The sequence below is a fragment of the Petaurus breviceps genome, unplaced genomic scaffold (assembly GCF_028583685.1).
Source record: "Petaurus breviceps papuanus isolate PSGF00001 unplaced genomic scaffold, PetGlider_PUasm1.0 76, whole genome shotgun sequence".
NCBI classification, from domain to species: Eukaryota; Metazoa; Chordata; class Mammalia; order Diprotodontia; family Petauridae; genus Petaurus; species Petaurus breviceps.
In genome coordinates, this window is record NW_027186473.1 from 8,834,623 (window position 1) to 8,849,797 (window position 15,175).

The following is a 15,175-nucleotide window of genomic DNA, read 5'->3' on the forward strand; positions in this document are numbered from 1 at the left end:
TTTCAATAACCTCACTCACAAAATAAATATAAATTATTAATAAAAAAGCAAAAGCCACAGAGTAATACAATTATATCACTAAGTTCCCTAATTCTATTACTTGCTAAAATATTCTGACATAATATAATAGCCACACCAAAATTTTGCTAAATATAGTCACAGAGTCAAAATAATAGCATCCTTCTAAAAGCAATTATTTTTTAGATGTAAGAAATTATTACCATAATGTTCAAAAAAGTTTAAAAATGCCTGGCTCAAATCTCTCCCCACTTCAATCCATACTCCATTAAGCCACACCAAAGTTATTTTTCTAAAGCATGGGTCCTATCACATCATCTTACCATGCAATAAATTCCAGTGGCTTCCTACTGTCTCCAAGATCAAATAGAAAATGCTCTGTTTGGCATTCAAAGCCCTTTCCCCCTACTACTTTTCCAGTCTTCTTGTACCTTGCTCGCTAATGGGTACTCTTCAACCCAATGACATTGGCCTCCAAACTGTTACACAAGCAAGACACTCCATCTCTTGGCTGGAGGCATTTTTTCTGACTATCCCCCTACCCCTTGGAATGCTTTCCCTCCTCCACTCTGACTACTGACCTCCCTGGCTTCCTTTAAGTCCCAATTACAATCCTTTTTTTAAACCTGAAAGTCCTTTACCCAAACTCAATCAGATCTATCACATTCCCTTTGTTAATTCTTTCTTATTTATCTCCTATACAGCTTGCTCTGAATGTTTGTTTTCTTCTTATCTCTCCCATTAAACTATAAGCACCTTGAAGGCAGGGACTGTTTTTTGCCTCTATCCCTGGCACTTAGCAGGAGTTTAATAAATATTTATTCACTGATTTAATGATGCATATTAGTTCGTTACCATCAGAATTCTATTTTTAGGATCCTAATTTTATATTTGATCCATTCTGTATCCTTAGAAAGTTTAAGCTTTTAAAATTCATAAAGTATTACACTTTAAATTTTACCTGTGAAGAGATAAACCAGGTGATGAAGTTTCAGGCAAATAATCCACCAATGGTGACCAACACCCTCCAGCAGGAGGAAAAGGCAGGGGCTCTCCTTGATTATGTTCCATTACTTTCAGTCGCCAGTTAGAGTAAAGTGGCATTGAATCACCTATCAAAATAAAATTATTTTACTTTTACACATCATTTGTTTTATATCTGCTATACATTACTCAAAGGAAATAGAAAGAGGGCGGAGTCAAGATGGTGGAGTAGAAGCAGGTCCTCCGCGTGGCTCTGGCTTCCACCTTCCCCAATTCATGTAAAAAGGGATTCTAAACAAACTTTGGAGCTGCAGAACCCACAAAATGACACAGAGAAGCTAACCTCCAACTGAGGACAGCCCAGCAGGCCTGCAGGAATCGGCCAGCGCAACACTCTGGGAGCTGAGCCCAGCTCCACAATGAGGTTTTAGTCCCAGGGAGGGCCTTACCAGCCACCAGCTGGAGGGACTCCAGATCATCAGCAGCTGTGGTGGTCCAGAATTATCAACACATAGATGATAAGGACAAAGGGAGAGATCAGTGCACTGTGGACTTTGGGACCTAGTAGTTGGGAGTGCTTCAGCACAGCCTCCCCCACGTGGCAGCTTCAGCTCCTGGCCTGCAGTGTAGGGGGACCAAGTGACCAGTCTAAGGGGCAACTGCTCTTGCTTTAGCCTGCTTGGATCTGGACTGCAGTCTAGGGTGGAGGTCCTGGGGTTTCTGTCCAGCTTGCCAGAGTGTCCGTAGAGGCTTCAGCAAGGGCACCCAACTAATACCTCTGGCAGCTGAGAAATCCCCAGCATTTGGGACTAAGCTCCCCTGTCTGGTAGCAGAGTCCTACTGTGGCAAAAAGCCCAAAAGTCAAGTAAATGAGTGGCAACATGACCAGGCAAAGGAAACAAAGCAAACAGAAGAACCCAACATTAGACTCCTATTTTGGGTACAAAAAGGATCAAAGCATGGAACAGGAGAAAGACAGTGAAGTCAGAACTCCTGCACCAAAAGCTTCAAAGGAAAATACAAGCTGGTTACAGGCTATAGAGGACCTTAAGAAGCAGATAAGAGAAGTGGAGGAAAAACTGGGAAGAGAAATGACAACAATGCAAGAAAATTATGAAATGAGAGTCAACAGCCTGACTGAGGAAAATAACACCTTAAAAAATAGACTAACTCAAATGGCAAAAGAGGCCCAAAAAGGCAATGAGAAGAATGCCTTAAAAAGCCAAATTTGCCAGATGGGAAAAGAATCTCAAAAGCTCAATGAGGAGAATCATTCCTTCAGAATTAGATTGGAGCAAATGGAAGCTCTTTATGAGAAATCAAGATGCTGTTAAACAGACCAAACAAATGAAAGAATAGAAGGCAATGTGAAATATCTCATTGGAAAAACCACTGACCTGGAAAAGAGATCCAGGAGAGATAATTTAAAAATTATTGGACTACCTGAAAGCCATGATCAAAGAAAGAAACTAGACATCATCCTCCAAGAAATTCTCAAGGAAAACTGTCCTGATGTTTTAGAATCAGAGGGCAAAACAGAGGTTGAAAGAATCCATCAATCACCCCCTGAAAAAGATCCCAAAAGAAAACTCCTAGGAATATTATACCCAGGTTCTGGAATTCCTAGATTAAGGAAAGAATATTACAAGCAGCCAGGAAGAAACAATTTGAATATTGTGGAAACACAATCAGGATAACCCAAGATCTGGCAGCTTCTACACTGAGAGATCAAAGGGCTTGGAATATGATATTCCAGAAGTCAAAGGAGCTGGGATTAAACCCAAGAACCACCTACCCAGCAAAACTGAGTATCATGTTTCAGGGGAAAATATGGTCATTCTGTGGAATAGAGGACTTACAAGCATTCTTGTTAAAAAAAAAAAAACCAGAGTTGAATAGAAAATTTGACATTCAGATACAAGAAGCAAGAGAAACATGAGAAGGTAAACAGGGAAAAGAAATCATAAGGAACTTATCAAAGTTGAACTATTAACATTCCTACATGGAAAAACAATAATTGGGGGTGGCCAGGTAGCATAGCAAGTAAGAGCACTGGCTCCAGTGTTGGGATGACCTAGGGATCGAATCCAGGCTCAGACACTTAGCACCCACCCAGAAACACCTGGCCGTGTAACCTTGAGCAAGTTACTTAACCCCAATTGCTTTAAAAAAAAAAAAAAGCAGTAATTGAAACTGATGAAACTTTTCTCAGTATGAAAATAGTTGAATAGAAATATATATATATGTGTGTCTATATATGAGGTATATGGGCATATGAATACATATGTGAATGTGTGTATATATGTTTACAGGTATACATAGATAGAGGGCACAGGACCAATTTAATAGGAAGGAATGATACTTAAAAGGTGAAATTAAGAGGTGAGAGAGGAATATAATGAGAGGAGAGGGGGAGAGACAGAATGGGGTAAACTGAGGGGAAGAAAAGGAAGGCAAAAGGGAATGGGTCAACCTTATTCTCATTGAATTTGGCTTAGGGAGGGAATGAAATACACACTAAATAGGGTATCTCGCCCTACAGGAGAGTCGGGGGAAGAGGATGAGAGGGGGGATGATGGAAGGGAGGGCAGGCTTGGGGGGGAGGGAAGTTGGAAGCACCCACTTTTGAAAAGGTACGGGATCAAAGTAGAGAATAGAACAAGTGGGAGGTGAGATAGGAGGGAGGGAAATATAGTCAGTCTTTTATAATATATCTACCATGTTAATGTTTTGCATTAGTTACACATGTACAACCTATACTGAACTGCTTTTCTTCCCAGTAAGGGTGGGTGACAAGGGAGGAAGGGAATGAATCTAGAATTCAAAGTTTTAAAATCAAATGTTTAAATATATATATATATGTATATACATATGTATACTATTATTATTAATACTATTTTACATGTAATTGGGAAATAAGATATACAGGCACTGGGGCATAGAGATCCACCATGCCCTACTGGAAAAGTCGAAAGGGGTATGGGAGTGGGATAGGAGGGAGGGAAATATAGTCAATCTTTTACAATATATCTACTATGTTAATGTTTTGCATTAGTTACACATGTACAACCTATACTGAACTGCTTATTTTCCCAGTAAGGGTGGGAGACAAGGCAGGAAGGGAATGAATCTGGATTTCAAAGTTTTAAAATCAAATACTCAAATATATATGCTATTATTAATACTATTTTACATGTAATTGGGAAATAAGATATATAGGCCTGGGGCATAGAGATCCACTGGAAAAGTCGAAAGGGGTATGGGAGAAAATATGGGAGAGAGCAGATTGGAGGAGGGGATATCCTGTGGGACTGCTATTTTGGGGCGGTGAGCAGGGGAATAACAGGGAGAAAATTTGTAACTCAAAATCTGGTGGAAATGAATGATGTAAATCAGAAGTTAATAAAGCACTTGAAAAATGAAAAAAACAAACAAAAATGAGAAATAGAAAAGAGCTCCTCAATTTAAAAATATTTTTGCCAGAAGAAGTTGAGATATAAATATATAATAAAAAATGCTAATTTGAGAAGAAAAAGTTCATAAATCCCTTTTACAGATAAGGAAACTATGAACCAGAGAAAGAAAGTGACCTATCCAAAGCCACAGAAAATTAAGTCTCAGAGTTGAGATTCAGATGAAGGTCCTCTACGTCTAAATTCATTTTTCTTTCTACTACTATTAACTCTTTGTACCAAATTATTCGATGAAAAAGTATTTATTAAGCACCTTTTAGGTTCCAAAACCTATTGTAGGTGCTGGGAATTAAAAAGACATAAATTAAAACAGCTCCTGTTCTCAAAGAGTTCACATTCTATCGGGAAAACAACACCCCAGACACAAAGTTAAGGGTAAGACACTAGCAGCTGCGGAGATCAGGAAATCTCCCATGTAAGATGACGCTGACCTGAGCTCTGAGAAGCCAAGGATTCTAAGAGTTGGAAAGATCAAAGGTGAAATTCAAGGCATGGAAAACCTATACAAAGGCATGGACATAAGATGTGTGTAAGCAAGAAGACTGGTTTAGATGGAGCACAGAAGACAAGAAAGATAGAACTCTGTAATAAACCTGGAAAGGTAGGTTGAAATCAAGTTGTAAAGGGTTTTAAAAGTGAAACAGGAATTGTACTTGATCCTAAAGGCAATTAGGTTAAGTTACTAGAGTTTACTGAGCAGGAGGCAGGCTTGTACTTTACCGTGTTTCCCCGATAATAAGACACTGTTTTATTATATTTTTTGGACAGAAAAACACCAGAGGGCTTATTTTCAGGGGAGGGCTTATTTTAATGAACATTGACAGCAATTTTAATAAACAGGTAAATGTGAACAAAAAAATGTACCTTTATTCAATAAGCAAATCACTGGGGAAGAACAGGATGACGCGCTCACTGCTGCAGCTCTGATTGGATGCAGCTCGGAGCGCGGCATGCATTTCGGGGGGGGGACGGTGCATACAGAGGGTACTGTAACGTAGCGTAGCGCAGGGAATCACCTTCACTACAGTAGCAATCTCAATAGGGCTTATTTTCGGGGGAGGGCTTATTTTAGAGGAATCTTACACAGTAAGGGGAGGGCTTATTTTCGGGATAGGTCTTATTATCGGGGAAACATGGTAGAAATGTAATTTTGGGGGGAAGACACTTGAGGGAATGAGGTGAATTTGGAATTTAAAGCAATAGTATAAATGACAGGTGATGAAGACATGAATTATGGTGGCAGTCACGTGAGTGGAGAGAAGGGAACAAATACAAAGACATTATGGATATAGAATTAATAAATGCTTGGCAACTGACTGAATACGTAGGGAGTTACAGTAAGGAGTTTAGAGCATGACAGTAAAGTTGGGAACCTGGGTGACTGGAAGGATGGTAGTATCCACAACAGAAATGGGGAGTTAAGAAGAGAGGTCTTTTTGAAGGGAAATATAATAAGTTCTGTTTGAGATATGTCATATCTAAAATGGCTATGGGAGATCCAGTTTAAAATACTCAACAAGCAATTCGTGATGTGTGAGTTCAGGAAGGAAATGAGAGCGAGAAAGAGAGAAAGGGAGAGAGAGTGCATGTATGTATCTGGGAGTCCTCTGTGAAGAGAACCATCATTACACTAGAACTTACACATTGGGGGACCAGGAGCCCTCTTTACAGGTAAAGCAGCCTTATAACATGGTCCTTTTGGGACCTTAGTAATGATCTTGGATAGGTGTTATATTATATTGAATCTTACCCTAGTGCATGGAAGTAGAAAGCATGGTAGGAAAAACCCCACTGGAAAATGAGGAAGATAATTCATGTAATCCTGGATATTCCATTGCATAAGGAAAATAGAAAACCAGAATAATTTGTAATGAAAGAATAAATAGAGGGCATCCATCAATAACTGTTAAGCACCTACTACTTAACAAGTTATTATTTTTGTTTAGAGTGAAAGATCAGGGCAGAAAGACAGGAGAAAATGAAACAGGTAATAAAAAAAGAACTGACTCCAAGAAGACAAGTCACTGGCCTGATTTTCTCCTACATAAAAAGTTGTCTTAGCCAACATTAAGTCCCCCTCTAATTCTAAACAGTGTATTAAGTGACTTGTGCAAAGTCACCTGGCTAGTAAATGTGTCAAGTGTCTGAGGCCAGATTTGAACTCAGGTCCTCCTGACTTCTAGGGCCAGTGCTCTATTCAATGTGCCACCTAGCCACCCCTAAACAATGTATTATTTTAATTTTAGGATTATGCCAGTTTCAATCTGTCATTCAGTTCATACTTGCAAAAAGAAAAGAATTCATGTTTTTATTAGAATAAGAAAATATTTTCCCACATTTTAAAGTTCCCAAATAACTGATTAAAAAAATTATATAGTGTATGCTGCTGTGTAGAATTTATACATTGGTTGAAATGATAAATTTTCTCACTCTCAAATAAGAATGGAAAGACCCATATGCTTTATAAGTGACACTTATCTGTACTTTTCTACTTCATAATTCAAGGGCATAAAAAATCACATTGGAGCAATATGGTACAGTGTCAAGAGAACTTGACAAGGATGTTAGGACATCCAGTTTTTAATTCCAATAGTGATTAAATTTTGTGATCTGGACAAATTACTTCACTTTATCTGTAAAATGAAGGGGGATTGGAAATCACAGATATCTTCAAGCTCTAAAGTTTAATAATACTAAATCAGTTATCTTCTTTCTTCATACAATACCATTCTAACAGCAAAGGAAGGAATCTCCTCTAATTTAACCTTAAAATTTAAAAGAAGCAGTAATCAGAGCAAAAGGGGGGGAGGGGGCCGGTGTCAAGATGGTGGAGTAGAAACAGGACTTCCACAGGGCTCCGGCTCCCACCTCCTCCAATTCATGTAAAAGGTGACTCTGAAGAAACTTTGGAGCTATAGAACCCACAAAATGACACAAAGAAGCTAACATACCGCTGAGGACAGCCTGGCAGGCTGGTAGGAAGTGGCCAGCGCAGTGCTCTGGGAGCCGAGCCCAGCTCCACATAAGGCGGAGGTTTTAGCCTCAGGGCAGGCCTGACCAGCTGCTGGCTGGAGGGACTTCAAATCACCAGCAGCTGTGGCGGTTTCCAGAATTATCAACACGTAGATGGTAAGGACAAAGTGAGAGGTCAGTGTAGTGTGGAATTTGGGATTCAGTAGTTGGGAGTATGGTTGACCTTTGACAGCCAGCCAGTGCCATGTGGCTCCTTCAGCTCCTGGCCTGCAAATTGTGGGGGGACCAAGCACCAGTCTGAGGGGTAATCGCTCTTGCTTTAACCTGCTTAGATCTGGATTGCAGTCTAGGGTGCAGGTCCTGGGGTGTGCGACCAGCTTGGTAGAGCTTATGGAGGCTTCAAAAAGGGCACCCAACTAATACCTTAAGCAGCTGAGAAAACCCCAGCATTTGGGACTAAGCTCCCCTGTCTGGTAGCAGAGTCCTACTGTGGCAAAAAGTCCAAAAGTCAAGTAATTGAGTGGCAATAAGAGCAGGCAAAGGAAGAAAAGCAAACAGAGCTACCCAACTTTACACTCCTATTTTGGGTACAAAAACCATCAAAGCATGGAACAGGAGGAAGACAGTGAAGTCAGAACTCCTGCACCAAAAGCTTCCAAGAAAAATACAAGCTGGTTACAGGCCATAAAGGACCTTAAAAGCCGAATTTGCCAGATGGGAAAAGAATCTCAAAAGCTCAATGAGGAGAATCATTCCTTCAGAATTAGATTGGAGCAAATGGAAGCTAATAACTTTATGAGAAATCAAGATGCTGTTAAATAGACCAAACAAATGAAAGAATAGAAGGCAATGTGAAATATCTCATTGGAAAAACCACTGGAAAAGAGATCCAGGAGAGATAATTTAAAAATTATTGGACTACCTGAAAGCCATGACCAAAGTAAGAAGCTAGAAATCATCCTCCAGGAAGTTCTCAAATAAAACTGTCCTGATGTTTTAGAACCAGAGAGCAAAATAGAGGTTGAAAGAATCCACCGATCACCTCCTGAAAAAGATCCCAAAAGAAAACTCCTAGGAATATTATAGCCAGGTTCCAGAATTCCCAGATCAAGGAGAAAATATTACAAGCAGCCAGGAAGAAACAATTTGAATATTGTGGAAACACAATCAGGATAACCCAGGATCTGGCAGCTTCTACACGGAGGGATCGAAGGGCTGGGAATATGATATTCTGGAGGTCAAAGGAGCTGGGATTAAACCCAAGAATCACCTATGCAGCAAAACTGAGTATCATGTTTCAGGGGAAAATATGGTCATTCAGTGGAATAGAGGACTTTTAAGCATTCTTGATGAAAAAAAAAACAGAGTTGAATAGAAAATTTGACATTCAGATACAAGAAGCAAGAGAAGCATGAGAAGGTAAACAGGGAAAAGAAATCATAAGGAACTTAACAAAGTTGAACTATTTACATCCCTACATGGAAAAACAACAATTGTAACTGATGAAACTTTTCTCAGTATGAGAATAGTTGAAGGGAATAGAAATGTATGTGTTTATATGTGTGTGTGTGTGTGTATACATACATACATACATATATATGTATACAGGAGGGTATATGGGCGTATTAATGCATATGTAAATATGTGTATATATGTGTTCAGGTATACACAGATAGATGGCACAGGACCAATTTAATAGGAAGGGATGATACTTAAAAGATGAAATTAAGAGGTGAGAGAGGAATATAATGAGAGGAGATGGGGAGAGACAGAATGGGGCAAACTATCTCATATAGAAGAGGCAAGGGAAAATAGTTACAATGGACGGGAAGAACAGGAAGGCAAAAGGGAATGGGTCAACCTTATTCTCATTGAATTTGGCTTAGGGAGGGAATGACACACACACTAAATAGGGTATCTCACCCTACAGGAGAGTAGGGGGGAAGGGGATAAGAGGGGGAATGATGGAAGGGAGAGCAGGCTGGGGGGGAAGGAAATTGGAAGTACCCACTTTTGAAAAGAGACAGGATCAAAGTAGAGAATAGAACAAGTGGGAGGGAAATACAGCCAGTCTTTTACAATATACACACTTTTGGAAATGTTTTGCATAGCTATCGCTACACATGTACAACCTATACTGAACTGCTTATCTTCCCACTAAGGGTCGGTGAGGAGGGAGGAAGGGAATGAATTTAAAAAAAAAAATATATATATATATATATATACATATATATACTATTATTAATATTATTTTACATGTAACTTGGAAATAAGACATACAGGCACTAGGGCATAAAGATCCACCATGCTCTACTGAAAAGTCGAAAAGATATGGGAGAAAATAGATTGGAGGAAGGGATATCCTGTGGGACTGCTATTTTGGGGCGGTGGGTAGGGGAAAAACGGGGAGAAAATTTGTAACTCAAAATCTTAAGGAAATGAATGATGTAAGCTAGAAGTTAATAAAGCATTTGATTATTAAAAAAAAAAAGAATCAGTAACCATGTGCCTAAGTTTCTCAGGGAATGATGGGGTGAGATTTTTATAGAATTCTTTCTTATAAGCAAGGAGAGTAGAAAAGAGAATTCATTCATGATACTACATAGCAACTGATAAATGAACACAATTCTTTGTATAATATTTTAGAATATGCTATAAGTTCGCAATATCTATTTACATACATATATTTGTATATATGTATATATTTATATACATACATATACATCTTGGAGAAATCAATGGCTTTATTACTTTGACTTTTCTTTAGTGTCAATATTGATTTTTCTATAGTCTCAATAAAATGGTTCTTAATTTTTAATCTACTTAGTAATACAGTAACATTTTTTTCTTTCTAAAATGAACATGTCACTGTCTAAGTTAGGAAGACCTATATTGTAACCGACAATCTGTGGAAATTTATTTACTCTAAGAATGTACCATATATGCTAATAGAATTTTCTATTTTTACTTATAATATTTAATAATTATAGAAAAAATAAATTGAGAGCATTACTTTTCTCTTCTTCATATGACCCTCCTGAGCTGCTACTGTAACGAGATTCTAGTCTGTGATGCTGTCGATTTAAATTACTGTTCAGTCCACTGTAGATGTCTAGATGAACATAGCTGCAGAAAAAAGTATCTTTGTTAGTGACTTGGCACAAATCACAGTAAAAGAGTAAGCATATTTTAGTATTCTTTTTCTATGTATAAAAATACATACTGCAAAACAGTAATAGAAACTATCTAAATTTTTTTAGTTTTCTTCTGAAAACTAAAAACCTAAAACTTTTATGCCAAAAGCTACTAAAGATTCTCATCTTAAAAACATTTTGTGCAGATCATTATCAAGTAGAATGCAGATATCAAGATATCAGTTGTGCAAATGCATGGAAGGTTAAATTTAAAAGCAAAACAAAATATGTAAGAGAATTTTTTTTGACAGATAATATCTAAAGTTATTTTAAAATAGATTTTATAAACTTCACAAGAAACAGGAAAATTTCCATCAGGGTAGTACATTTATCTTAAGAATTTTGAATGAAGGAATATAAATTGTAATACATAGTTCAACACCAATTATCCTGAAAGGACTAAGTAATTAATTTAATAATTACAATCACAAGCAATAGTATAGAATCACTTGCCTCTCCTCAGCGTTGTCTTTTATGTGCTTATTGTCGAGGCTGCCATCTGTAGGAGGTACCATTGTATTGCTACTGGAAGTGGTTCCTATAAATTAGAATGAAAAGTATAGTATCTATATATTTTAAAAATGCATAATCCAATAAGTGAATATTATATAATTTTATATAATTAGTGAATAATACATGAACATTGCTTCATGACCTAGCTAAGAATGTGGGCATAAATTTCATTTGGCTCTTTGAATAATTTTACCTGGAAAAATCAAACAGAAAACCGAAATGTAAATAGCCTAGACAGGATTTTATTTTCAATTTCTCCATCAGGCTAGAACATTCATTTAACTCAACATAATCTAGTATCTGGCTCTGTGTATGCAAATGTATATGTGTTCCTGTGCATGCTATAATGAACACAGTGTTTTATAACACTGATCCTCCTTGGTGTCACAGCAAACCCTATTTTCCTTTGCTGGTTTTATCACCTGTGCCATACCCACTTGAACTCCAAGCCTATCCTGGGCCCTCTTTTCTTTTTCTGCTCACTATACTCTCTAATTTGGTGACTTTAATACTTCCCACTGGTTCATTTATCACCTGATTCCTAGATCCATATAGATTCTCTCCTGAGTTCCACTTGAACATCTCAAACTGCTTATCATATATTTCAAACTGAGTATCTTGGAGGCACTTCAAGCTCAGAATGTCCAAAACAGAACTCATTATCATTCCCCACCCTTACTACTTCTAGTCACCAAGGTTTTAAGTCTTGGTTGTCATCCTCAACACCTTACACTCTTACTCGACACATCCCAGCAGATAACATTTCTAGTTCCACAAAATCTCTCCATTTACACAGTTACAATCGTAGCTCAAGCCCTCATCGTGTCTTATCTGCACTACTGCAAAAGACTTATAATTTGTCTCCTTGCTTCAAATCTCCCCCCATTTCTATCCACCCTCAAAATAGCCACCAAAATGATTATTCTGAAGTTCAGGTCTGACTATGTCATTCTCCTAGTCAATAAACTCTCTGGCTCTCTATTACCCACTGATCAAATAGAAACTCCTCTGTTGACATTTAAAGTTTTTTTTCAACCTGGTCCTAGCCTATCCATTCTGCCTTCTTAAACATCATTCCCATTGCACACCGTGGAGTCCAACTATACTGGCCAACTACCTTTCCTATTACTGCTAACTTTCCCCCCAGAATGTTATATACTCCATTATATATATGTATATATATTTGGTTCCATCAAGACTTTGACCAAATGGTTGACTCTGCATCAGGTGTTTCCCCAAATCCATCAGTTGGCAGGGCTTCTCCTTCAAGGTCTCCTTGTGTCTGCTTTACAGGTTTTGTAAATACCTCTAAGTTGTTTGAAGGTAGGGTCTCTTTCCTTTTTGTCTTTGTATTCCCAGCACTTAGCAAAGCATCTAGCCCTAAACAGGTGCTTAACAAAAAATGCTTGCTTGCTCGATTTTAATGCTTAGCTACTAATTGTGAGCATTTTTTAAAATTTAGCATTATAAAACAAATAATTATTTGGGAAATATATATATATATATATATATATATATATATATATACAAGTTAATTTTTGGTGAACCAACTATAAGGATTATGAAAAGCTTGATGCAGAAGGTGATACCTATATTGAGTTTTGAAGAAAATGGGGAGGATTGATTCTAAGAGGCAGAAGTGAGGTAGGACAGCACTTCAGGTAAAGAGAAAGCCAGTAGAGATACAAAAACAGAATGAAGTCCCCTGTGAGTAAGGTCAGTCAAGCTGGAATGAAGAGGATTGGAAGGAGAGTAATGTATAATAAGATTGGAAATATAGGTTGGCAACAGGCCATGAAGGGCCTTAATAGCTAAAATGAAGAATTTTTATATTTATTTGGAGAGAAAACAGAGAGCCATTGGAATCTGGTAAGATTCATACTTTAGGAAACCCACTCAGGCTGTCTAATGAAGGATGAATGAGAGAGAGGAGAGGCTTGAGCAAGAGCCCAAATGGAAAGCTACTGCAACAATGCTGGTGAAAAGTGATACGGAACCAAACCAGGACGATGAAGATAGGAGGAGAGTGAGAGAGAGGAATGATGCAAGATGTGATATAGAAGTAAAAAGGACAAGATATCTCAACAGTGGGGCAACAAAGATTACAGGTAGGCTGTAAACCTAGTTGACTGGACATGTGGTATTCTTAACAGAAAGAGGGAAATTAGGAAGATGAATGTGTGCTGGAGGAAAAATAATGAGTTAAGTTTGGAATATATTGAGTTCAGGAAGCCTATGAGACAGCTAGTTTGAAATATCTAATACAGAATTGGAGATGTATGGCTTGAGCTGAGGAGACAAACTAGGACTGAATATATGGATCAAAGGTCAAATACCTATTGACAGTAATGAAAGTATTAAATAAGTTCTCACCTGAGGTGACAGATGGTATTTTATAACTTGAAGTAATGCGATAATATGGTGGATTATCCATGTGAGTGACTCCTGAGCTGACTGGATCTGTGAGCTGAAGTTCACTCACCAGTTCTTCTAAGAGCTGCATCGTTTTATCTCTACCTAAATATACAATTACCTTCTTCACCTGTCATTGAAAAAGATTTTCAGAAAACAAAACAATGAAAGATAATATTTATCACTTACAAAAACAATTTAAGTGAGAGATGACTTAAAAATATAGTATAATTCAAAATTTAGCACATTTGCTAGTAGCAGTAATAATCATAAAGTCACAAGGAAGATGAATGTGCATTAAAATATTCCTTTCCTTCCATCTCTTCTTCTATATAAAACTATGATATTTAGTTGATGAAATGACAGTTATTAGGCCTTGTCACAAAACCTATTTATCCTTCCATTCCCAACTGCATTCCTCTCTGTAGCTTCATTCTCAAAAATTTATTTTTGATTTGCTACGGGGGAAAATTTTTAAGGTGCTAAAGATGTTGAGGTTTCATCCTTCGTGCATTTTCTATTCCCAAAACCAATTTATGGAGGTATTAAAAATAAATGTGGAAAAAAAAATTCCCCAATAGTCAATTCCAAATCTATAACTAGAGCTCTCATTTCTTACCTGGCTTCTATTACTTATTTCTAACTGGGAATTCTCCCATTACCCTCAAAATTAATGTGATGAATTGTTAGGTTAAAGATTAAATATTTTCACAATATTTTCTTCAGAGACTCACCATTTACGGCAAATTAAGTTACTCTCACTTTAGACTGGGTAGTTTTTTTTTTTTTTGCTTTTTGGAGGGCAATTGGGGTTAAGTAACTTGCACAAGGTCACACAGCTAGTTTTTGTGTTAAGTGTCTGAGGCTGGATTTGAACTTAGGTCCTCCTGACTCCAGGGCCGGTGCTCTATTCACTGCACCACCTAGCTGCCCCTGGGTAGGCATTTCTGACAATTTACTTGCCTCCTATATTCAGTATGTCACTGCTGATTCCCAAGCAATTTGTAAGTAAATTCTCATGTTATTAGCAAATAGTTTTGTCATATCTTTGACAATCTTTATACCTTTACTTACTTTCTCTTGTCTTATTGACACTGCTAACATTTCCAGAACCATGTAAGAACAGCAGCAAAAGGAGCTGTATCCTTGCTTTGCTCATGTACTTACTGTTAAAGTATGGGAAAGTATCTAGTTCAAGAGTACTTTTTGTGTCAGTGGCCTTCTGGCATTATGGTGTAACACGCCTTTGGGCTCTTTTTAAATATGTAAAACAAAATAGATATGATTACAAAAGACACTAATTATAAAATTTAACAGTTATCAAAAGCATTTTTAAACGTTCAGGACCCCAAGTTAAGAATCCCTCTTCCAGAGTATCCCTATTGCACGTGATGCTCACTTGTTGGCATATCAAAAAAAATATGCCCCTAATGCATACGTTTCATAGGGTTTTTAGCATAAATGAGTATTTGTGCCTTGTCAAAGGCTTTTTCCTGCATCTACTGATAATCATGTAAGCTTTGGATGATTTTGTCTTTGATATGATCGACTATGTTGATTGTTTTCCTAATGCTGACCCATCCTTGTATCCCTGGTATAAATCCATTT

General features: G+C 37.6%; 1 protein-coding gene across 9 annotated transcripts in view; it reads right to left on the reverse strand.

The window, feature by feature from the left end:
• Positions 1 to 15,175, reverse strand: part of FRYL (FRY like transcription coactivator) — a 314,599-nt gene that overhangs the window by 68,671 nt on the left and 230,753 nt on the right. For all 9 annotated transcript variants that reach the window (XM_069105195.1, XM_069105197.1, XM_069105194.1 and 6 more), the window contains 4 exons: positions 13,529 to 13,697; positions 11,096 to 11,180; positions 10,462 to 10,574; positions 980 to 1,130 (listed from right to left, as the gene is read on the reverse strand). In XM_069105195.1, coding sequence (XP_068961296.1) covers positions 980 to 1,130; positions 10,462 to 10,574; positions 11,096 to 11,180; positions 13,529 to 13,697 — 518 coding nt within the window. The remainder of the gene's footprint in view (positions 1 to 979; positions 1,131 to 10,461; positions 10,575 to 11,095; positions 11,181 to 13,528; positions 13,698 to 15,175) is intronic.